The sequence below is a fragment of the Mustela putorius genome, unplaced genomic scaffold, assembly GCF_011764305.1.
Source record: "Mustela putorius furo isolate JIRA1106 unplaced genomic scaffold, ASM1176430v1.1 tig00003859_pilon_pilon_pilon, whole genome shotgun sequence".
NCBI lineage: Eukaryota > Metazoa > Chordata > Mammalia > Carnivora > Mustelidae > Mustela > Mustela putorius.
The window spans coordinates 12,283,972-12,309,308 of NW_025422011.1; the positions used below are offsets into that span (position 1 = coordinate 12,283,972).

Genomic DNA, 25,337 nt, shown 5'->3' on the forward strand with positions numbered 1-25,337 from the left:
TTTTTTTAAGCTTTTATGTATTTATTTGACAGTGACAGAGACAGTGAGAGCACAAGCCGGGGGAGTGGCAAGCAGAAGGAGAGAGGGATCATTAGGGATCATGACCTCAGCCAAAGGCTGACACTCAACCGACTGAGCCACCCAGGTGCCCCTTAAATAAACAAAATCTTAAAATAAATAAATAAATTGGATCCAAAGACTATAATTAACCAGGACTATCCGCTGTCGATGCAGAGAACCCCCCCCAACAAAACCATTCTAGAAATACAACATAGCTTTGCATGCTATAGTCCTATTGTCCTCCTGCAGTCATCGGAGAGGTTTATGAAAATGAGACTTTTTCTGGGTATAAGACCAGAAATATTTTCTGCATATAGAACGGAGGCAAAGTAAAATTTCTTCCTGTACCTTTGAGAGAGGGGCACGTGAATTAAATAGTTACAAGAAGTCTGCCATGTTTTAAAAATTAAGGCCAAGCATACGATTTACCCCAAACTGATATTTTCATTAAAAACCTAATTTCGGACTTCTTGGTTCTTTTAAATTTCTTTTCTTATATTCTACTTCTGTTTCTCTTGTTTGTCCATTGTCAAGTCCAAAGTCTGGTACTTTTCTATCTTGAAATCAGAACACTCCCATACAAAATTTGAGTTTTATTAGGCAAACAGTGTCGTTGTGCAACCAGCTAGGGCCCTGAAATGGAGAAAGAGTGCAGGAGCCACAAAGCATCGGACGTACTTGGCTGCTTCTCCAAAAGCTGTTGAAACTTCTTCCTTTCGTATTCCACAGACTGCTGCATGAGATGCGGCCTAATGCTAGTGATGGCAAAGTTCGCCATGTCCACTTTCATGAGGTCCAACACGGAAAAAATTGCCCTGAGAGAAAAGGAAGAAAAGCATTTAGAACTCGGCACGTGTCAAGGAAGCACTGTCTTGGAGGAAAGAAGGCAGCAGATTTGAGAGAGGCTTTTCATCTCAGAAAGAGCAGCAAGTAGATCAAGAAAAACAAATTTAGTGGGGGTGCCTGGCTGGCTCAGCCGCTAGAGCATGCGACTCTTGACCCTGGGGTTGTGAGTTTGAGCTCCAAGTGGGGCAAAAAGATTATTTAATAAAAAATAAACATAAAATAAGAAAAATTTAGAAAACACAAAAATTTAAGTAACAGATTAAAAAGACTAAGTTTTTAAGCTGCCTTCTGTCCCCCCTCCTCCATGGCCTACCTCCAAGCAAACACAGCTCCCCCACTGCCTGTGTAGGCTGGAACTCGCTCCTTGGCACTGGGTCAGCCCTCCTGGAAGCACAGAGGAAGGACAGCCAGGACCCGAGGTCAAGGGCAGACACAGGACCACCCGGTCTTCATGGTCACACAGGCTAATTCACTTTCCCAGCAAAGAAAGAATAAGAACTCTCTCCTCTCTCCCCCCAGGATCTTCGTTTCAGGGCCTGCTTTCTGTTCTAGTTTTGCAGCAGAATGGTGAGCTCGCACTCTGAATGTGCCCGACGAGCAGACCTGACCCGACGCTCAGGACGCCTCGAGTCCCGCCTGTCAGGTACATACCTCTCTCTCCAGAGCCTGGGAGCTGCTAAGGGACCTATTTGCTGAAGGTGGTTGAGAACCCAAGGTACAGGCTTGGGTGTGGCCCCACATGGAAGGAAGAACAGGGTCACATGTCCTCTGAGTCCCCTGATGCCCTCTGGGACTGACCTAACACTGTATGATACAATGACCTTATATGTGGGTGTTTATCATGGAAAAATCACACAGTCTGAGAACGATTCGTGGCCTTTCCCCTGCCATCCTGAACACCTCCCAAGTATATGGAACAGCCCCCCTTTCTCCACGGCACATTCTGCCTCTCCTCTGAGCACTCCTTAGCAATTCCCTAAATCAACTGCAACTGGACTGCAGACCAGTGACGGCCGGAAACTGCCCACTGGCAGCCACTGACTGGAGTAGCCCACGAACGCGTTTGTGCTCCCAACATGTTTTCAAAGACCTCCATTTCCAGCCTCTCCCGAGAAATGAGAAGATCTGACAACACAGGCCCACATTCAGCTGCCTCCCTTTCAACAGTGTACGGACTCCCATTTTTGCGGGGCTCCCCGGGCCTTCTCTGTCTCAGTAGGAATTTGAGTTTAGGTTGAGTTTGCTGCAAGTTATTTCCCCAGAGGACTCACTTCCTAGGAACTCCTCACTTGGCCTTATTAGAAGCTCTTTCTGACTATTCTAACATTTAGCACCAGGCCCACTGCTTTAGAGATGTTCAGTAAGAGCCTGTTGCATGAATAAACACATCCATTTTTAGGAGTTTTTTGTTAAGATTTTTTTTTTAATATTTTTATTATTTGAGAGAGAGACGGAGAGGTGGGGAGAGAGAGAGAGAAAACGAGCAGGGTGAGGGGCAGAGGGAAAAGCAGACTCCCCGATAAGCAGGAAGCCAGATAGAGCTTGATCCTGGAACCCCAGGACATGATCTGAGCCAAAGGCAGACGCCCAACCGAGTCATCCAGGAGGCCCAATAAGATTTTTATTTTTAGGGGCGCCTGGGTGGCTCAGTGGATTAAGCCTCTGCCTTCAGCTCAGGTCCTGGTCCCAGCGTCCTGGGATCAAGCCCCACATCCAGGCTATCTGCTCAGGAGGGAGCCTGCTTCTTCCTCTTCCTCTGCTCCTCTTCCCCTCACCCACACTGCTTATGCTCACGCTCTCTCTCAAATAAAATCTTTTTTTTAAAAGATTTTATTTATTAATTTGACAGAGAGAAATCACAAGTAGATGGAGAGGCAGCCAGAGAGAGAGAGAGAGGGAAGCAGGCTCCCTGCCGAGCAGAGAGCCCGACGTGGGACTTGATCCCAGGACCCTGAGATCATGACCTGAGCCGAAGGCAGCAGCTTAACCCACTGAGCCACCCAGGCGCCCCTCTCTCTCAAATAAAATCTTTAAAAAAAAAAAAAAAAAAAAAAGCTGAAAATAAAAGGAACTTTTGGAAAGCAACTTGGTAACATGCAGTGAGAATCTTAAAACTGTTCCTATCCTCTGACACAGGAAGCCTATTTAAGAACTTAGGGGCGCCTGGGTGGCTCAGTTGGTTGAGCATCTGCCTTTGGCTCAGGTCATGATCCCAGGGTCCTGGGACTGAGCCCTGCATCGGGCTCCCTGCTCAGCGGGGAGTCTGCTTCTCCTTCTCCCTCTGCTGCTCCCCCTGCTTGTGCTCTCACACCCTAAAGAACTTATAGTTAGGAAATAATCTAAAATACAGAAAAAAGTTTTATTTGCAAGGATGTTCATAACAGGATTAAACAGTAATTATATGTACTCTAATTGTCCATTTTCATAGGGTAATAGTTAGCCATATCTATGCAAATAAATATCTTGCAGCCATTGCAAATACTTATGGGGAGTCTTAAGAAATAATCTACATTGGTTTTACAAAAGGGATTCTGTGGTGTTGGAACTGCCCAGAACCTTGAATGCAGTGGTGGATACACAAACTTACACAGGGATAAAATTATATAAAAATTAATATACAGACACAAGCGCATTCAAGTAAAACTGGAAATCTGAGTGAGGTCCCTGGATTGTATTCATCTCAACAGTCTAGTTGTGACGCCTCTGCAGTTCTGCGGAAGGTTAGCTTCAGGGGACGCTGGATAAAGTGTCCTGTATTATTTCTTACAACTCCACACGAACACACAATTATCTCAATGACACTTTCAATTAAAAAAAAGTGAAATAGGGGGCGCCTGGGTGGCTCAGTGGGTTAAGCCGCTGCCTTCGGCTCAGGTCATGATCTCAGGGTCCTGAGATTGAGTCCCGCATCAGGCTCTCTGCTCAGCAGGGAGCCTGCTTCCTTCTCTCTCTCTCTCTCTCTGCCTGCCTCTCTGCCTACTTGTGATCTCTCTCTGTCAAATAAATAAATAAAATCTTTAAAAAAAAAAAAAAAGTGAAATAGGGTATATTTGTTTGTCTATTTATTTAAGATTTCATTTATTTATTTGAGAGAGAGAGAGACAGCAAGAGAGGGAACACAAGCTGGGGGAGTGGGAGAGGGAGAAGCAGGCTTCCCATAGAAGAGGGAGCCCAATTCGGGGCTCGATCCCAGAACTCTGAGATCATGACCTGAGCTGAAGGCAGACACTTGACAACTGAGCCACCCTAATTAGGGTGTAAGGTTTATAGAAAAAGTCAGGCCCACAATGCCCACCAGGAGGACTTCTTAGAGTCAGCTGAACATTTGGGCTCACGAGATCTGACATCATCTAGTCACTCAGATGGCCAATAAGGCAGCAGCACACAGGTTACATAACAGCTGAGAGAAGACAGAGGTTTGGGGGCTGCCCCGCTAACATATTTATGTATATATGTGTGCTAATAGAGTTCGTAATAATTCTATGGCATGGCTTCTAGTGTCTCCACTAGGGACATGACCTGTTATAAAAGCTACTCCCCTAAAGGACTTCCAAAGTGTGGTGTCCCAGTCACTACATATAGAGCTAAGCAGCTGGCCAAAAGTCACATTCTCATGCAGCATCATGTCAATTGTTTGTCAATAATATTATCAGAATGTGGCGCCTGGGTGGCTCAGTGGGTTGAGCCACTGCCTTCGGCTTGGGTCATGATCTCAGGGTCCTGGGATCGAGTCCTGCATTGGGCTCTCTGCTCAGTGGGGAGCCTGCTTCCCTCTCTCTCTCTCTGCCTGCCTCTCTGCCTACTTGTGATCTCTGTCTGTCAAATAAATAAATAAAAATCTTTATAAAAAATAATAATAATATTATCAGAAAAATTATATAAATTTGGGGTGTCTCAGTTGGTACAGCATGCAACTCTTGATCTCAGGGTCAGGCATAAAAGCTTTAGGCATGGAGCCTACTTTTAAAAACTTATATAGGGGCACCTAGGTGGCTCAGTGGATTACAGCCTCTCAGGTCATGATCTCAGGGTCCTGGGATCGAGCCCTGTATTAGGCTCTCTGCTCAGCGGGGAGCCTGCTTCCTCCTCTCTCTGCCTGCCTCACTGCCTACTTGTGATCTCTGTCAAATAAATGAAAATCTTTTTTAAAAAATTATATAAATTTGATCATGATTATATATATTTAAAAATAAACACCTGAGCATCTGAGAGGCTCAGTTGGTTAAGCATCTGCCTTCGGCTCAGGTCATGATCCCGGGGTGGTTCTGGGATAGAGTCCAGCATCTGACTCCCTGCTCAGCGGGGAGCATGCTTCTTGCTTCTCCCTCTGTCTCTCTGTGTCTCTCTGATGAATAAAATAAACCCAAAAAAAAAAAAAAAAAAAAAAAGATCTTTAAAAATAAACACCCAAAAGACCAAAGGAAGTTAATATGAATTATATGTTAGTTAATAGAATTATATTCATGTTCAATTTCTTCAATGTCTTGGTTTTTTGTTTTTAAGATTTTTATTTTTTAAGATTTTAAGATATTTATTGTTTTTAAGATTTTAAGAATTTAAGATATTTTTAAGATTTTTTTTTAAGATTTTATTTATTTGGCACAGAGAGAGCATGCACACAAGCAGGCTGCTGAGTAGAGAGCCCAATGTGGGGCCCAATCCCAGGACCCTGGGATCCTAACCTGAGCAAAAGGCAGACACTTAACCAACCAAGCCATCAACATGCTCCTTGCTTATGATTTTATTTTTAAGTAATCTCTACCTCCAATGGACTCACAACCTGGAGATCAAGAGTCACACACTCTAGTGACTGAACCAGCAAGATGACCCTCTTTTTAATTATACAGAAGAATGTCCACATTTTTGGGAGACACCTACTCAAAGGTTTAAGGGTAAAATGTCACAATGTCTGGAGGCACCTAGGTGGCTCAGTTGTTTAAGGCATCTGACTTGATTTCCACTCAGGTCATCTCAGTGTTGTGACTGAGCCCCACAACAGGCTCCAAGCTATCTCCCTCTCCCTCCCCACCACATTCCCTCTCTTTCAAATATGTAAATATTTAAAACAAACAAACAAAAAACCTGGGAGATCTGTGTAAAGGATACATGAGTATTAACCGCATGGTTTCTTCTTCTTCTTCTTTTTTTTTTTTTTTTAACTTTTTTGTGCATTTGGAATTTTTCAAAATAAAATGTTGAGGGAGAAAAAAACAACAAAAAAATCAACATGATTAACAGTGATTTTTCCTCTAGATGGTAAAATTATGGATGATTTTTTTTCCTTCTTTCTACTTTTCTTTATTTTACAAAATGTTTGTTTTTTATTTATTTATTTTTTTAATTCACATGTATCTACACTTGAATTCTAAATTTGAAAACAGGCTCTGATTGAGCCCTGTGTCCATGCTCAGCATGGAGTCTATTTGATACTCTCTCCCTCTGCCCCTCCCCCCACTCCAAGATGAAGAAATCTAAAAAGAAAAGAAAAAGAGAAAAGGCTCTGTATTTTAAGCACACTGAAGGTGATTAACATGATTTCTATACCTGAAAAGAGGCACTATTTCCTTAATGTCCTTTAGTTTCTTGACCTCCTCATCTCGAGCAGGTGCACAGAGGGTCCCCATCATGCCAATAATGAATTCTGCCAGCTTGGAAATGTCTAGGGCCCCATTCTCTGCTTCTTGCTTTATCAGATCCAGATCCAAGACTTCTGTTATCTGGTTTCTCAGTCTAGTGTGACCAGGCAGCAAGAAAGATAAGAGAGTCTACAAAAGAGCACAGCTAAGTTAAATCAAAGTTTCTTAGTCAGACATCATTTTTGATTATATGCAAAGGAACTCACAATGACCCAAATAAGGGCTTATCAATTGTTACTATAATACAATTGTTACTGTGATACATATTTTAACCTTTTATTTAACAGTGGATAGAAAACATGTTTACAAATCATTTATTTATTTTTAAAATAGGCTCTATGCCCAACATGAGGCTCAAACTCACAACCTTGAGATCAAGAGTTGTGTGCCTTACTGACTGAGCCAGCCAGGTGCCCTGTTTGCAAATCATTTAGACTAGTTATTTAAGCTTCCATTTAAGGTTTATGTAGCAGTCCCTCAGATAAAAGATAAACTGTTAAAAATGAGAAAAAACACAATTAATGTGAGCCTCTGAGCCAACACAGATGTCAATTTCCACTGATACATTTCTTTGATACCATTGCTAAAGGTATTTGCAAAAGAATTAACTTCTACATAATGCCTTCTCTATCCCATGGACTGAATCATTTTTTGGCCATTATAAATTGAACACATCCACACCTATTAATTTTTTTTTTACAAACCACCTATATTGTAAAATAACTTTTGTTTTCCTTAAATAATTCTTTCTAAAAATATGAACCTTCAGGGGCACCTGGTTTGCTCAGTCGGTTAAGCATCTAAGTCTTGGTTTCAGCTCAGATCATGAATTCAGGGTCAGCAGGTTGTGAGACTGAGCCCCATGTTGGGCTCCTTGCTCAGCATAGAGTCTGCTTGATTCTCCCCTCCCTCTGACCCTGCTCCCACGTGTGCTCTCTTGCTCTCAATAAATCAATCTTTAAATATTAAAAAAATACATACACACAGACAAATACAACTTCATTTACAAAAGTAAAGCCTTCAAGTTATCATGGTTTGTTTCAAATTTTTAAAAGCACATTGAGCTATTCAAAAATAGTCTTAATCCACATTTCAGCAAGTACAAGTTTTAACTTATCCTTCAATTTCTTTCGAGTCTTTTGGTGCAGTAACACAGAGAAGCTGACTACTCCAAACACACCACAAAAGCACCACAAATGGCTCTTTGCCTCACCTCTTTGATTTCCCCAACAAGTTTGATGGCATGGTCATATGTGGGGGGGTCTTCACTTAGCTGGACACTCAAGCAATCCCAAAAAGCTTTATGTACAATCTCCTTCACTCTCTTCTCCAAACTGGAAACAAATAGGAAAAAAATAAGCAAATAAAATATTTGAGCCTCGAATCACTTCCAAAAGCGCAAATTCTCCAAGTTGAGGGTGAGAAATTTTAAAAATAATTTGGATGAAGGAAAGATTTCCTGGATATACTTAAACCAAGCACATACCTTATTTTAAGTTTAGTGATTTATTTCAATAAATAACTCATTGGACAGAATAACTTTCAACTCATTTGACAGATGACATTGGGCCAATTAATAGCATATAACAGTGCCATAGGCTAAAAAGCATATTGAAAAGTTCGGAGCTGTTTTAATTTTCTCAGAAAACAGCAAGTTCCTTAAGATATTTATGATTAAGCAGTTTAAGATAACAACTCGGCATATATATAGGCTGAAGTACTTTACTTCCAGAAAATATCCTATTCCTATGTGATCTGTGTGATACTTGCTTAATTAGGTACCGAACTCTTACCACTAACATATAACATCTCATTAAAACCAGTCTCTGGGGGCACCTGGCTGGCTTGGTCAGTAGAGCATGATCTCAGGGTTTGGAGTTTGAGCCCCATGTAGGGTGTAGAGATTACTTACAAATAAAAACTTCAAAAAAAAACAGAGTCTTTATATTGTGAGAGCAAAACAGGTAGTTCTTCATTATTAATGTGAAAAAGTACTATCTTTGCAGAACACAGAAGAAAGATCTATAAAGTCATAAAAGGCTCATGTGTGCGACACCATAGCTTGGCAACCCAGCAGCCATTCCTCCTCCAATGTTTATCACGACACTTGTACAGTTATAATGGGCAATGATTTTGCTTTCTTATGACAATACATTTTAGAAGGTACACTTTTACACTCAAGAGTTTTAGATTCAATATGATGTGTGCCAGGTGCTACGGACGTAGAAAATAATGTATAGTCCTTGTCTTTGTAGGTTACAATCTGGTGAAGAACGCAGTAAACCAACAATTACAGTACAATGTGGTAGTTTACAAGAAATGAATGCAACAGTACAATGAAAACACAAGATAGGACAGCTAAGCCCTATGCAGTAGGAGGAAACTGACATGAAAGGTGTCCACAGATTTCCTAGACCTTTTATTTATGATCAGATTCCAAGCACAGACATACTGAGGGATTTTTTTTTTTAGCAACAACATACAATAGGAAAAAATACATTTGAATATGCTGACATCAAGCGGAGAAGACCTTTCCAGAACTGGGAAATGGCAGAGTTCCACTAAACAAGGTAACTCAGTAACCGCCTTACCTGTCTTCTGGTAATTCGACTGGTTTAATCCGAAAGTCTCCATTTACTACAATTTCATGGGCTAGAGCCATGTTAGTGACTCCTTTCGCTGTCTCTAGAAGTTCTTCTACTGTCACAAATCGAGGAGGACTAGCTGTAACAAAACCCAGTGTAAGAGATTTGCTTCTCTAGATTAAAATTTCCATTAATGTGAGGAGAAGGCAGCTGGTACCAGCTAATAATTTTGGTTATGCCTCTATTTATGAAAATACTCTGGCAATTTCAAACAACAGAACTTTACCTGTTTCATTTTTTTTTTTTTTTTAACCTAGAAACCTAAAAACAGAGACCACTTCCAACACTGAAAATAGCCAGTTTTTTACTTATGGCTGGTCGGTGGAAATGATTAAATTAAACTGAGACTTAGGTAAGATTTTTAAGTCAAGAAAAATTTAAATTTAATTTAAATTTTAAATTAAATTTAAATTTAAGAAAGGAGACCCCAGATCTAGGATTTCCTCATTTGTTCCCATCATCGGTTTACATTTTGTGTCACCACTAATACTGCACCAGGAGCGAATTCCCCCAAATTAAAATTCATCAAGTAGTTTAGCACATCAGGTGCTACTCAGAAAACTAAAGCTACTACCCTGTATGTGATACTAAAAATGTTTTGAAACCATAATTTGAAAAGCACTGACCCAGAAGATAATTAAGAAGGTATATTAATTTTCTGTAATGGGGATAAGACCTAGGCTTCAAATGAGATAAATGTCATTGGTTTGCACAGGGTTTAGCAGTTATAAAGATCTTCTTAGGTTACTCAAAAACTATTTACCTTCCTCTTTTACCTTTTTCTTTTGCTCACCAAAAAAAGGAACTAAATCTAAGAGCTGGTCATATGCTATCTGGTAAAAATCTTTATTTAGTCACAATAGGGGAAGTTGGGAATACTCAACAAAAAGTCTTTTCAACGTTTCCACAGGATAATAATAAAAATACTAAATAAATAAGTAAATAAATAAATCTTGCTTCATGAATATTAGCAAAATATAATATCCAAAAATCAAAGCCCAGATAAAAATTTTCAATATTACTAAGATGTCAATTTCTGCCAAATTGATCTATTCATAAAATGCAATCCCAGTAAAAACCCCAGCAAGTTTTTTGGTTGAAAAAGCCAAACTGATTCTAAAATTTACATGGAGATGCACAGGACCTACAAAAATGAAAACTACTGTGGAAAAGAATAAAGTTGGAAGATTTACACTAACTGATCTCAAGAGTTACTTTAAAGCTACAACAATCAAGACAGTATTTTTGGTATGAAGACAGATCCACAGACCCACTGAAGAGAAGAGAGAACCCAGAAACAGACTGATACACACACACATACATACATATACATGTAGTCAATGAGGCAAGACTAGTTTAGCTAAACAGTGCTGGAACACTTGGTTCTCAGTATATACAAGAATGACCCTCAACCCTAACCTCACATGATAAGTAAAAAGGAACCCAAAATGGACCACAGACTTAAATATAAGAGCTAAAACTTTAAAACTCCTAGGAGAAAAGACAGGTGAAATCTTTATCTTGAATTAAGATATCTGGAGTAAGATACAAAAAGATCAAACTCAATATATTAAGAGAAAAAAATTGATAAACAGTGCTTTACCAAAACTTAAAACTTTTATTCTGTGAAAGACTCCTACAAAGAAAATGAAAAGGCATGTCAGGTAGGACAGAATCTATGCAAAACACACATGTGATAAAGGACTTGTAGGCAGAATACAGAAAGAACTCTTATAACACAAAAACAGATGACAACCAGTAAAATATAGGCAGAAGATCTGAAGAGACATTGCTCCAAAGTAGATACACAGTGGCCAGTAGGCCATGAAGAGCTATTCAACATCATTAATCATCAGTGTGAGATAACAGAAAATATGTACACTGGTTTCTGCCCCTGGTTCCTGGCAGAAGACTCCTAAAATCCTTCTTACTTCCTAAGTGATAAGAACACGAGGAGCATCTAGTTTTAATATTTGGTTTTTGGGCGCCTGGGTGGCTCAGTGGGTTAAGCCGCTGCCTTCGGCTCGGGTCATGATCTCAGGGTCCTGGGATCGAGTCCTGCATCGGGCTCTCTGCTCAGCAGGGAGCCTGCTTCCCTCTCTCTCTCTCTCTGCCTGCCTCTCCATCTACTTGTGATTTCTCTCTATCAAATAAATAAATAAAATCTTTGAAGAAAAAAAAAAATATTTGGTTTTTGATCCCCTCACTAACAGCAGGCTCCTAAACCCCTTGATAATTCCGAAGCGATAAGCAGAAGGAACAGGTTTTGTTCCTTCGAGGTGACTCTGAATGAGCTCGTGGACAGCTTCTGGATGGGGGCTGGTCACCACAAAGACCATGCCAGGATCAGAAGGCTGGAATTTTCAGTCCTATTCTCCAGAGAGGTTAGAAGGGCTGGAAATGGAGTTAATAATTAATCAGGCCTGCAGGAGGAAGCCTCTATAAAGTCTCAATAGCAGGGCATTCAGAGATCTCCCAGGTTGTCCAACACATCCATACTGGAAAGGGTGATGCTCCCCAACTCCACAGAGACAGAAGCTCCAGCATGGAGGAAACCCCCAGACTTCACCCCAGGTAGCTCTTCATCTAGCTGCTCATCTGTATTTACCTTAATAAACCGGTGAACCGTGTCGCCTTGAGTTCCTTGAGCCACTCTAGCAAATCAACAGAATCCATGGAGGGGTCGGCGGAATCTCCAAGCTATAGCCCACTGCTCAGAAGCACAGATGACAACCTAGGCTTGTGACTGGTGGCCAAAGCAGAGGGACTGGAGGTGGGGGGCAGTATTCCTGTGGAACTAAGCCCTTCACCTGTAAGATCTGATGGTATCTGTGGGCAAACAGTGTCAGAATTCATTTGCAATGTAGGACACCCAGCTGGTGTGAAAATTGCTTGGTGGTGGCAGGGGAGGGGAACCCCACACATTTGGTATTAGAAGTGATATACTTGGGACACCTGGGTGGCTCAGTTGGTTGGACGACTGCCTTCGGCTCAGGTCATGATCCTGGAGTCCCGGGATCAAGTCCCGCATCGGACTCCCAGCTCCATGGGGAGTCTGCTTCTCTCTCTGACCTTCTCCTCTCTCACCTTCTCACTCTCTCTCTCTCAAGTAAATAAAAAAATAAAAAAAAAAAAAAGTGATATACTCTGTGTGAGTAGTAAAAGAGACACCCAGGAGAAAAACCCAGGAGGAAGGACTGGGTTTTGCCCCACGCAAGTTGAAAACTGTAGGTTTTTCCTTTTAGATTCAGGGAAATGCAATTTAAAACCACACTGAGATACCACTACACACCTACTGGAATGGCCAAAATGAAAGATGCTGACCATACCAAGTCCTGACATAGATGTGGAGTATCTGGAACTCTCTCATACATAAACAATGGGAATGAAAAATGGTACCGTCACTTTGGAAAACTGGTTCTTGGTTTCTTATAAAGTAAAGCATACCCTGACCATATGACCCAGCAAACCCACTCCTAGGTCTTCACCCAAGAAAACTGAAAACATATGGCCATGTTTTGTCGAGTACAGGCCAAGACCTGTACTCAAATTTTAACAGCAGCATTTTTCCTAACAATCACACCCTAGAACTAATCCAAATGTCCATCAACGGCAGAATGGATAAACAGATTGTAACCATACACCAGAATACTACCCTGTGATAACAAAGGAATAAACGAAAACATGCAAAGACACAAATGAATCCTAAAAGCATCATCTCAAGTTAACGAGTCAGATACAAAGACTATATACAGTACGATTCCATTTATTTGAAATCATAAAAAGGGCAACATTATAGTGACAGAAAGCAAGTAAGTGGTTGTCAAAGGCTGGAACTCATTATATGAGGCCAGCATTGCCCTGACACCAAAACCAGACTCTACAAGAAAAGAAAATTACAGGTCAACATCCCTGATGAACATAGATGCAAAGATCCTCGACAAAATATGGCAAACCAAATTCAACAATACATTAAATGGGTCAAACACTGTGATCAAATGGTAGGAAAGATTCACTGTCCAGGGACATGGGGATTTGGGGAGGTGATGAAAATGTTCTAGCAGCTCATAATTGTGGCAGCAGTGACACAACTGTAAATACATTTGTCAAAACTCAAATACATACTTAAAATTCAACTTCATTATATATAAATTATACCTCAATGAAGTCGATTAAAAATTCAAAGGCACTGAGCAGGAATTTGCTATATGCATACTGATTATTAAATTTATTCAAGCTATTATTTTCTCTTTCCATTTATCAGAAAATGGAACTTCCACTGTGGCATATCAACAGCAAGCATCAGAAATTATTAAATTCCAGGAGCACCTGGGTGGCTCAGTGGTTTAAGCCCCTGCCTTCGGATCAGGTCATGATCCCAAGGTCCTGGAATTGAGCCCCACACTGGGCTCTCTGCTCAGCAGGGAGCCTGCTTCCCCCCTCCCCTGCCTATCTCTCTGCCTACTTGTGATCTCTGTCTGTCAAATAAAGAAAGATCCTAAAAAAAGAATAAAAGATTTTATTTTTCTTAAGTAACAACTACACCCAATGTGGGGCTTAAACCCACAACCCCAAGATCAAGAGCCACACCAACTTAAAGAGACTCAGGATTGTCACCAAGGCTTCCAAGTTTTGTTTTAGCCCTGGTTTTGCAAAAATCTTCAAATGTCTGATCATCTTAAACTTATGAAAAACAAACAAACAAACAGAAACACACCCAGTTTTCACAGTAAATTTGCCATTTTTCAACAATTTGGGGCATTTGGGTGATGAGAAATAGACGCTGGTCTCATGAAACACAATGGACAGAGCACGTCAGGGAGAAATTCAATTCCCTCTAACCAAGACTCTTGAATGTGACCTTGAACAAGTCATTTAAACCTTCCGGGCCAGAGGCGCCTGGCTGGTTCAGTCAGTTAAGCATCTGACTGTTGGTTTAGGCTCAGGTTGTGATCCCGGGTGGTGGGATCAAGCCCTGTGAGGAGGCCCACACTACTGGGGAGACCACTTGGGATTCTGTCTCTCCATCTCCCTCTGCTCCTAAATCTTTAAATCTTCCAGGGCCACTATTTGCTAATATGCAAAAAGAGGACAACCGAAGGAATGTTCTATGAAAGAGGAGACTTCCAAATTATAGGTTAGTGCGTTCACAGGGTTTTGGGCATACTTAGGACAAAACCATTTGTACCGAGTGCTGAGAACATCAGACACCAGTTTACAGGCACTGTCCAACTTAGGAGCTACTTAAAATCAAACTTATTAATGAAGGGTACCTGATCAAAAGAGATAAGAGCTACAATTCTATGATATGATCAGGATACGTTACAGATCTACACCCACAGGAATTGTTCACTGCATACTAATCACAGGGTTGACTGTTTTGTGTTTGCAAATTCTCAAATGGCAATTCACTGAGTGCAGTGAAGAAGGGTAAAGTTTATCCACAGAACATAGTGCGCTGTGTAGAAATTGTTTGTTACTTTGTCTTCCTCACTAGACAGCAAGCTCTATGAGCAAAGAGACTGTGTGGACCCGCTGGCTCACTGCTGGGTTCCTGACACACAGCATGCACTTAATAAATACTGACTGAACACAGACACACCATAACTCAAAGTCTCGTCATGAGCTTTAAAAATGTAAGAGTGGGGGGACCGTGGCTGGCTCAGTTGGAAGAGCCTGCAGCTTGATCTCGGGGTTGTGAGTTCGAGCCCCACACTGGGTGTGGAGATTACTGAAATACACAAACCAAAATGTAAGAATTTAGTACCATCCACTTATCTAAGGATGCCTGGGATACACTAATTAAACTCACAGGGGCGCCTGGCTGGCTCAGTCAGTAGAGCATGCGATTCTCACCTCGGGGTTGTAAATTCAAGCCCCATGTTGGATATAGGGATTACTTAAAAATAAAATCTTTAGGGGCGTCTGGGTGGCTCAGTGGGTTAAGCCGCTGCCTTCAGCTCAGGTCATGATCTCGGGGTCCTGGGATCAAGTCCCGCATCGGGCTCTCTGCTCAGCAGGGAGCCTGCTTCTCTCTCTCTCTCTCTCTCTCTCTGCCTGCCTCTCCATCTACTTGTGATTTCTCTCTGTCAAATAAATAAATAAATAAATAATCTAAAAAAAAATAAAATAAAATCTTTAGGGCACCTGGGTGGCTCAGTGGGTTAAGCCGCTGCCTTCGGCTCAGGTCATGATCTCACAGTCCTGGGATCAAGTCCCGCATGGGGCTCTCTGCTCAGCAGGGAGCCTGCTTCCTCCTCCTCTCTCTCTGCCTGCCTCTCTGCCTACTTGGGATCTCTCTCTGTCAAATAAATAAATAAAATCTTTAAAAAAAAATTAAATCTTTAGGGGCATCCAGGTGGCACAGTCAGTTGAGTGTCTGACTCTTGGTTTCAGCTCAGGTCATGATCTCAGGATTCTGAGATCATGTCCTGCCTAGGGCTCTGTGCTCAGCGTGGGGTCTGCCTAAGACTCTCTCCCTCTCCCTCACCCCATCTGTCCCTTGCCCACATGCACATGTGTGCCTTTTTTCTCTCTATCCCTCTAAAGCTAAATAAATCTTCAAAAAAAAAGAGGGGCGCCTGGGTGGCTCAGTGGGTTAAGCCGTTGCCTTCGGCTCGGGTCATGATCTCAGGGTCCTGGGATCGAGTCCCGCATCGGGCTCTCTGCTCAGCAGGGAGCCTGCTTCCCTCTCTCTCTCTCTCTCTCGCTGCCTGCCTCTCCATCTACTTGTGATTTCTCTCTGTCAAATAAATAAATAAATAAATCTTAAAAAAAAAAAAAGAATAAAATCTTTTTTTAAAAATGTAAGAACTTAGTGTCATCCCTTTATCTAAGGAGACCTGGGATTTACTAATTAAACTCACAAAGAACTGATTCAATAAACCAAAAAGCTAAATGGAAAATATTAACTGGAATAACAATTGATGCTTTTCATCTGAATACAGCATCTTTCACTGGCCAAAAGGTGATGAAACACCAGCACAGAAGGTGCTTTGTGAGCAGAGAAGCATATGGAAGTAGAGAATCTCAGAGGGGACATTAAGTTACAGCTGACCAACCCTTCCTCTGAGGAGCTCTGTGTTTAAGGAACACATCATTGTTAGAATCAAATCACCACTTCAGATTAGGGCCAACCAATTCTCACAAGCCAGCCTTTTTTTTTTTTTTTCCAATATTCTCTATCACTACTAAAGGTTCTGCGCCCAAATTCCAACGTGTGTGGGGGCAAGCAGTTGTCATACACCCACCAGGGGTCCTACAATTCCATTCAATCCTGACACTATCTACCTGCAGGTAGCATCCAATCCCACAGGTTAGGGGCTGGGTTCTACAAACTGCCCCAGTTCCAAGTCCACCGTGTCACCTGTGCTATAAATCAGAGGTTCCAATGACTCCCTCCTCTTGTTCGCTTAATCTGCTACAGCAGCTCACAGAACTGAAAAACATGTCACTTAGCAGATCCTTGGTTTAGTACAAAAGGCTAGACCCAGGAGCAGCCCCGTGAAGAGATGGGTGGGGCAAGGGGGGAGAAGCGTCCGTGCCCAGAGCACCCCACTCTCCCAGCACCAGCACGTGTTCACCAACCCAGAAGCTCCCCCAACACAGTCCTCTGGGGTTTTTAATAGAGGCTTCATTATACAGGCATGATTGATTCAATCACTAGGTCATTGGCAGGGTGCTTGGGTGGCTCAGTCGGTTAAGCGATCAACTCTTGATTTCAGCTCAAGTCCTGATCTCAGGGTCCTAGGATCAAACCCCGGGTCTGGGTCCCTGTTCTCTCGTTGTTTGGTAGGGAATCTGCTGGAGGATTCTCTCTCCACCCCTCCCCACACATGCCCAGGCCTCTGCTTTCTTCCTCTCTTAAATCTTTTAAAAAAAAAAAAAAAAAAATCACTGGCCATTGACAGTTGATTTAACTTCCAGACCCTCTCCCCACTCTGCAGGTTGGGGGATGAGACTGAAAGTTTCAACCCTTGGGACGCCTGGGTTGAGCCGCTGGGATTCCAGCCACCTGGGATGGAGCTCCTTGGTTCCTTGCTCAACAGGGGACCTGCTTCTCCCTCTGCCTCTGCCTGCCCATCTGCCTGCCTGTACTCGCTCTCAATCTCTCTGACAAACCAAAAAAAAAACAAAAAAACAAAAAAAAAACCTTTAAAATTAAAAAAAGAAAGTTTCAACCCTCCAATTAATCATATGAGACTGGGTCCCCCTAGGAACCAGCCCCCATCCTTGAGTGATCTATATGCTTTCCAGAAGTCACCTCATTAACATAACAAAAGATACCTTTCCAGCGCTCATCACTTAGGAAATTCCAAGGGAGCTCTTTGCCAGGAACTAGCCAAAACCCAGAGTTTTCTTATTTTATAATTCACAACATCACAGTTACCAACAGCAATTCTGCCCTTAAAATATTACTCTATTATAATTTGCAAGGCTAAAGATTATCTTTTTGCTATTTACATTTTAATTTGTAGAATTCAGAAGTGATTTTACAGTTACTACAAACTCAAATGTCTACAGTTTCTTTCATATTTTATAAATTCTTTTTTTTTTAAATATTTATTTATTTATTTGACAGAGAGAGTAGGCAGAGAGGCAGGCAGAGAGACAGGGGAAAGCAGGCTCCCTGCTGAACAGACAGCCTGATGTGGGGCTCAATCCCAGGACCCTGAGATCATGACCTGAGCCAAAGGCAGAGGCTTACCCTTCTGAGCCACCCAGGTGCCCCAATATTTTATAAATTCTTATTTATGCTCTAGGTGATGAGTGAGGCTTCCTGATGTGGTCCCCAGACTATAGGGTCTGAGCTTTACACAGAGGCCCATGGCCCTGTGCCTACCTATTATTATAAGAAGAACAAGGAAGCCAGAGCAATATTTTAGGGAACTGATTTTATATATCATTTTGGTATAGACTTCTAAACAAATTTAATGAAATCTTCCATGACTTTCTTCCTAAAAAAATGCATATGCACACAAATGTTGATATACTTTTCTGGCTGTTCCTACAACCCCTAAAAATCTTGGGTCCCAAGATAAGTACTCTTGTCTTAAGGACATAACTCCATACAGTCTCAGATAATATAGTCTAATGTTGGCCTGACATTAATTTGGAGTCATGCCATTAGACTGACAGGATGCCAAAGCAAGGCAATCAATCAAAGAATGACTAAAGATCCATACCAATGATCCTCCTTTGTCAGAAACTGTAGGTGATAAAACCATTATGTCAGCCATATACATCCCAATTACAGCAATCAGTCTGGTATCTTTAATCGCAATAGATGACATGCCAGTAGTATTAACAATTAATATTTATTGAGCATTTACTAGGTGCCAAGCATTATTCTAAACGCTTTACATGAATTCATTTAATCTTTACAACTATCCTAAGAGATAAGTGTAATTTCCTCATCTTAAAAATTAGAAAACAGGGGCACCTGGGTGGCTCAGTGGGTTAAGCCTCTGCTCAGCAGGGAGCCTGCTCCCCCCACCCTCTCTGCTTGCCTCCCTACCTACTTGTGATCTCTTTCTGTCAAATAAATAAATAAAATCCTTAGGAAAAACAAATAAATAAAAGCTTAAAAAAAATTTTTTTTTTAAATAAAAAAATGAAAATGAGAAAACAGGGATGTCTGGCTGTTTCAAGTCAGTAAAGCATGGGACTCTTAATCTCAGGGTTATGAATTCAAACCCCTTGTTGTGTATAGAGATTACATAAAAATAAAATCTTAAAAAATAAACAAGAATGAGACAACAGAAGCTTTCTAACTATACATGTTAGAGACCAGTATAACCAAAGTCATATTTGCTTACAGTGAGGTCTTTGTACATTTCGGGTGCTAAAAGAACCTGATTTTTTTCTGCAAAAATAATTTTTTTCTGTAAGGTATAACACATGCGTGACAGTCCTACCAACAGCGAGTTTCCCTGAACCTACTGGTATTTATCAAAATTTACGTGATACTAAACCACAATAAAAATGGGGCCCATAATGTTTGCTAATAAGAATATTACGTTGAAGGGCACCTGTGTGGTTAAACATCGGTTAAGCATCTGCCTTCGGCTCAGGTCCTGATCTCAGGGTCCTAGGACTGAGCCCTGTGTTGGGCTCCCTGCCCATCGGGAAGTGAGCTTCTCCCTCTCCCTTGGTAACCTCCCCACCCCTGCTCCATGGGCGCGTGCATGTGTGTGCACATGAGCTCTCCCTCTCTCTCTCTCTCAAATAAATAAAATCTAAAAAGGAAAAGAAAAAAAGAATACTTTGTTGAGGGGTGCCTAGCTGGACCAGTCAGTAAAGCATGCCACATACACGGGGCGTAAACCTTAATTTAAAAAAGAAAGAAAGAAAGAAAAGAGTACTGTGTGGACTAATAAATTACCTGGGAAGGACTTTGATCATTTTAAAAGAAACAACCTGAAACCCCAAAAATGTTGATATTTCTTTCAAATACGAAGAACTACTGATCACCTCCATTTTAAAGAGATAACATCAGCACTGACATTCTTAGACTATGACACTCCCTCTTAAAACTTTCATTTTTGGATTCACTTCAAAAAGCTTAAGTATTCTTAATAAAAGACATGAGTTGGGGCGACTGCTGGGAATACTTGTGGAAATTACCACCTTTTCATCCATGAGGCCGGCTCCCTGCCAGGGATCCGAAATGACTTGACCGACCATTCAGCAAAGTGAATTCCCTCAGCCTCGTGGGAACGAAGCCCCCAGGCAATGAAGTTAGGGTGTGGTGACCTCACTCACATTCAAAACCTATTTCTTTTTTAACCTGCACAAGCACAGTCGTGGCTGGAACCTGCCTCAGACTTTTCAGACGCTTTTTTAAATTAAAGCTACAATTTGCACTCCACCCTCTTTCTCAGAGCACTTCAGAGAAAGTGGAATGCCACGGAGACCGCAGGAAGACAGGAATATTCTGGACAGGATCCTAAAACTTTAATTTCTCAAGCAACTGAAAACCCACAAGTGGGGGCGCATGAGTGGCTCCGTAAAGCATCTGCCTTCCAGCTCGGGTCCTGGGATGGGCCCGCAGGGCTCTCTGCTCAGTCTGCGACTCTCTCTCTCTCTTTCTCCTGCTCTTTGCCTCCCCACCGGGCATTTTCTCTAATAAATAAATAAAATTTTTTTAAAAACCAGAAAAAAAGAGGGGCTCCTGGGTGGCTCAGTGGGTTGGGACTCTGCCTTCGGTTTGGGTTGTGATCTCGGGGTTCTGGGATCGAGTTCCTCATCGGGCTCTCTACTCAGCAGGGAGCTTGCTTCCTCCTCTCTCTCACTGCCTGCCTCTCTGCCTACTTGTGCTCTCTCTGTCAAATAAATAAATAAAATCTTAAAAAAAAAAACAAAACCCAGAAAAAAAGAAAACCCACAAGTGACTACGCTGCCGGTTGAGAAACTTGCTATTCTTAAATATTATAACTTACTAGTTATCCGCAATGTTATATTATTAGAACCCAGGTCAAGGTCACAAGTACAAGGAAGCCTAATCAAAATATTATCTCAAAACATAGGGTTTCTACCCAAAGGCAAATTTGCTTACAGTGAGGTCTCTGCACTCTTTGGGTGCTGGGAGAGCCCGACTTTACTGTTTTCTGTAGAGCGGCATCAGAACCTTTCACAGCATCTTCAAGGTCTTGCTCAGAATCATTCGATTTTGATTTTCCTGCTTCATTTATATTGGGCTTGTCAGGGTTTTCGGACATTCTCAATTAAGTTTAATTCACTTTCCTAGGAAAGAAAAAAAAAAGTGAACCAAATGTTCTGGCTCTGCCACTAAGCTAGTAGTACAACTCTGGGCAAATCATTTATTCTCCTTGGGTTTCAATTTTCTCACCTGTGAAAATGAATGGGCTTGTGAAGCTCTTACCCAGCTATCATATTGTACCTCAGTGATTAAACAGACAGCTCTAAAATGACGCTTGTGATTTACCAAATTTATGGACCTGTACCTCAGATACAGAGCGACAAGTTTGAATATTTTTGTTCCACACTCCTAAGTACCATGTCAAAAGAAAAAAGAACAGGACCTTACATTGTTGGAAGATAATACTACCAAGTGCCCGCTTCTATTTTAATCAAAGAGTGATTCAATTCGTCACTACTTTCATTCCTGAGAGCTGATATGAAAAATCTTTGGAAACCATGCTTTTAACCTTTGCTTCCATACACTGGGCTGATGAGCCGCTTCCCTCATTCTGTTGTGTGGATGACTAGAGATGACACAGAAGGCAGAATCTTACAAGGCATATAAGAATATGCGGGGCAAATATTTTTATTAACTTCTTGTCAGTGAGCAGGAAAAGATCATAAGGAGGAAGTTGCAAACAACCACAATGTATGGGGTTGGGCGGAGTTTTAATTTTTTAAGTTGCTGGTTAGAACAGGAATAATATTTAGCACATTGGTTTGGGCCAGTTTAAAAAAAAAAAAAGGAAAAAAAAGGCCTGAAATCGTAACCTCTTTTTATTTTTTTTTCTAAATTAATTTTTTTTAAGATTTTATTTATTTATTTGACAGAGAGAGATCCCAAGTAGGCAGAGAGGCAGGCAGAGAGAGAGAGGAGGAAGCAGGCTCCCTGCTGAGCAGAGAGCCCGATGCGGGACTCGATCCCAGAACCCTGAGATCATGACCTGAGCAGAAGGCAGCGGCTTAACCCACTGAGCCACCCAGGCGCCCATAACCTCTTTTTACTGTAGAAGTTTTGTCAAGTTTTTCTTTCCCAAGGTTTTTCCCTAGAGTTCTCTCTTCCTAAGGTGTTTCTAATTAAGGGAGAAGACAGACACAATGTTTCTGCATTCACAAAACTGCAAATAATTAGAATTTGTACCATCAGCACTTGGAGATCACAAAACATTTTCATAAATACTAATTAGTCTTTATTATACACCTGGATGGTAATCCAGGGATCAAAAGAAATGTTGACTCCTTCCAAAAGGTCTGGCAGACTCTCTTTTGCACATTAAACAGAGAAGAATCACTTGATATAATTATCTGAAATTTCAGATCCCTCCATTAAATAAAATGAAGTTACTGGAATTGACATTTTCAGGCCTGCATTTTTTTTTTCCAGGCCTGTATTATTAATATGAAAGTTGCTTTAATGCAGTTCTCCTTACCTTCTGACATCCCACTCCAGACAACCATCTCCTCTGTCCTAAATCCTATTAGGCTCTGGATATGCTCCAAACCAAAAGATAACATTGCCAGCATATTCTATGAGAAAGGACAAACACACACACTTCTAATTTTATCCTCTTCACATGCTGAGAATGAGCTCAGAAAGGATGAAGTAACTCCTACTGCGCAGTGAGGAGGAAGGCATGCTTTTCTCCAACGCTCAGTTTAGTAAACTAACCTCATCCTTTTAAGATTCAGCTCAAGTCCTACTCCTCCCAGGACACTTCCCAGCAATGTCTGTACCTTTCCCTGAACTCTTGTTGGGCTAGTTACTGAACATCTGGCATGCATCCTTGCCTTAAATCCAATTCAAAATATACTTATTTAGGGGCTCCTGGGTGGCTCGGTCGTTAAACATCTGCCTTCGGCTCAGATCATGATGCCAGGGTCCTGGGATGGAGCCCCAAGTCCAGCTGACTCTGGCTCTGTGCTCGGCAGGAAGCCTGGTGCTCCCTCTCCCACTCCCCCTGCTTGTGTTCCCTCTCTTGCTGTGTCTCTGTCAAATAAATAAATAAAATCCTTTAAAAAATTCTATATTTTTATCTCTATCTATCTATCTATCTGTCTGTACTTATTTAAATAGGCCTGGAGAGGGAAATGTGCTCACAAGGAAACAACAGACTGAAGCTTAAGTCTTGGTGGCATGAAGAAATCACTAAGGGAACAGAGCAGACGGAGACAAGAATTCTGCCTGGTGGAAGGCTGGGATAATATTCCCGACAAAGGTGACATTTGAGCTGTTCTTTTGAAAACAGAGGATTTAACCCAATTTAAAAATGTCTAGAGTGAGAGAGGAGGTGGAAAGGGAGAGCATTTCACTCAGGGGACAAATGTGAAGGCACACGAAAATGAGCAGGAGAACTAGTGGCAGGTGATGAAGAGGGAAAGATGGGTTAGGGCGAGCCTGCAAAACTGCTAGTTTTATTTAAAACACACACAGGGGCGCCTGGGTGGCTCAGTGGGTTGGGCCACTGCCTTCGGCTCAGGTCATGATCTCAGGGTCCTGGGATCGAGCCCCGCATCGGGCTCTCTGCTCAGCGGGGAGCCTGCTTCTCCCTCTCTCTCTCTCTGTCTGCCTCTCTGCCTGCTTGTGATCTCTCTGTCAAATAAATTAAAACACACACACACACACACAACTCTTCACCTAGATTTTTAACTTCTTCGTGCCCAGCACCAACCACATTCCCCAATCCGCTCCATCCGTGTAAGCCTGTCTTCCAAACAGAAGCCCGTTAAGTATTTGTTGACAGCTGTGTCATCTCTGTGATGTCAGCGTGTGTGGGAAGGATGGGCGTTGGTCTCAGACGTACCTGGGTTCCAATTCTGGCTCTTTATTAGCTGGGGCACTTCAGTTTCCTCCTCTGTAAAATGCAGCTACCTACTTCTTCGATTTGGGGGACGATGAGACGAGAGAATGTGCCTAACAGCAGCTGGCACACCACAGGCTTCCCCCAGACGGGAGCTGTAATTACCGGGCTCCAGGAAGCGCCGACTGCTTACAGCGTGCTCATTCATTCAACAATCACCAACTCCGGCTCCGCCCGAAAAGGGAACCGGGGTAAGAGGCTCCTCGCACTGGCCCGAAAGACCTTCCATCCGAGCTACACGCTCGGCCCAGGGCGCCACAAGACACTCCCCAGCAGAAAGGGTCTCTCGGCAAAGGCAAGGCGCTCCGTCCACCGACGCCGGGACCCGCTCCCTCTGGCCCCCAGTGCCACTCACTCTGGGCGCCCGGATTCCGTTGTAAACAACTGTTCGGGCCGGCGAGGGAGTGGCGGGCCGGCTGCGGGTGATGGAAGAGGGGCGCGCTAGGAGCACGGCCTCGAGGGGCGGGACAAAGGCCGCCCTACGCCGCCCCCCGCCGCCGCCCCTGCTTCCCCCTCGCCTCCACCAGACCGCACGGGATCCGACCGGCGCGGACGGGGCCAAGAAATGCCTGGGAATGCCACCCGGCGCCTCCCGCGCGGGCCCCGCAGGGCTGCCAGCCTCTGCGTCCCCTTCCCTCACCTGCCGCGGAGTTCTCCCTCCTGCCGCTCGGGCGGGGAATGAGACGGCCGCCGGCGCCGCGGCGGAGGCGCGGAACGATGCGCGGCGAGCACGGGACGCTTCAGCCTCTGCCCTTCCGAGGCTGCATCCCTCGCCGCGCTGCGGGCGGTCCTCCGAGCCAGGCTCGGGTGGGTAGCGGCCAGTGTGGCCGCTCCTCAAGCGTCGGGAAGGAGGAGGCAGCACTTTAGCCAGGAGGCGCCCGCCCCTCGTAGGGCGGCGCCATGTTTTCGTACGGAAAAGCGGGAGGCGCGGTCCGGTGCGGGCTGAGGGGGCTCGGTGGGCGGGGGATTGAGCCGGGAGGCGCCATGTTTCCGTACGGAGATGCGAGAGGTAGGCTCCGAGTCGGCCGGCGGGGCTCCAGCGGGCGGTGGCTCGGAGACAGGTCGTGCCCGCCCCACGCAGGGCGGCGCCATGTTTTCGTACGGAAAGGTGGGCGCCGCAATGAGAGTGTGAGGCGGGAGAGGAACACGTGGTAGAGCCTGCGCGGGGTCTGTCCAATGAAAGAATAAGGCCGCTTATTCGCAACCTCTTTCAAAGCCTTTTCTGCCCGGGTTTTCAAACATCAGTATTATCCTCATATTTTGTAGCGGCACGTAGTTTATTATTCTGCCTCATTTCGGCTGCTTAAAAAAAAAAGCCATGCCAACCACTTGGATAGCCCAGCCTCACTTTAACGGCACAGACTGATTTTGGTTTGGGGGTCCTCTCATTTATCTGAGTGGTCGCTACACGTTGTCGATAGAGCCAGACTTCAGCCCGAAGAGACGCGAGGGAAGGGGACGGACGGTTCCCTTGTGGGTTCAGCTCCGCGTAGGTAACATAAACAACAGTGAGCGCTTGGTGCATTTTATGAACTGTTTTCTAGAAAAAGAAAATATCGTGCTAAGACAAGCCCGTTTGGAGTCTCATC

At 43.1% G+C, this 25,337-nt stretch overlaps 1 protein-coding gene across 9 annotated transcripts in view; it reads right to left on the reverse strand.

Annotated features, from left to right (window-relative positions):
- Positions 1 to 24,596, reverse strand: part of TCP11L1 (t-complex 11 like 1) — a 36,745-nt gene extending 12,149 nt beyond the window's left edge. For 2 of the 9 annotated variants that reach the window (XR_199692.3, XR_199691.3), the window contains exons 1-6: positions 24,389 to 24,596; positions 20,745 to 20,932; positions 9,134 to 9,266; positions 7,756 to 7,876; positions 6,451 to 6,671; positions 739 to 875 (exon numbers count right to left, since the gene is read on the reverse strand). Coding sequence is in view for 7 of the 9 variants with exons in the window: in XM_004755940.3 (XP_004755997.1) it covers positions 739 to 875; positions 6,451 to 6,671; positions 7,756 to 7,876; positions 9,134 to 9,266; positions 20,745 to 20,907 (775 nt within the window). In the remaining 2 variants the exon portion in view is untranslated. Of the gene's footprint in view, positions 1 to 738; positions 876 to 6,450; positions 6,672 to 7,755; positions 7,877 to 9,133; positions 9,267 to 11,795; positions 12,017 to 19,005; positions 19,017 to 20,744; positions 20,933 to 22,320; positions 22,418 to 23,525; positions 23,634 to 23,691; positions 24,148 to 24,388 lie in introns of those variants that run through there. The other 7 variants (XM_004755940.3, XM_004755937.3, XM_004755938.3 and 4 more) reach the window with 7 other exon arrangements.
- Positions 24,597 to 25,337: the final 741 nt, after the last annotated feature.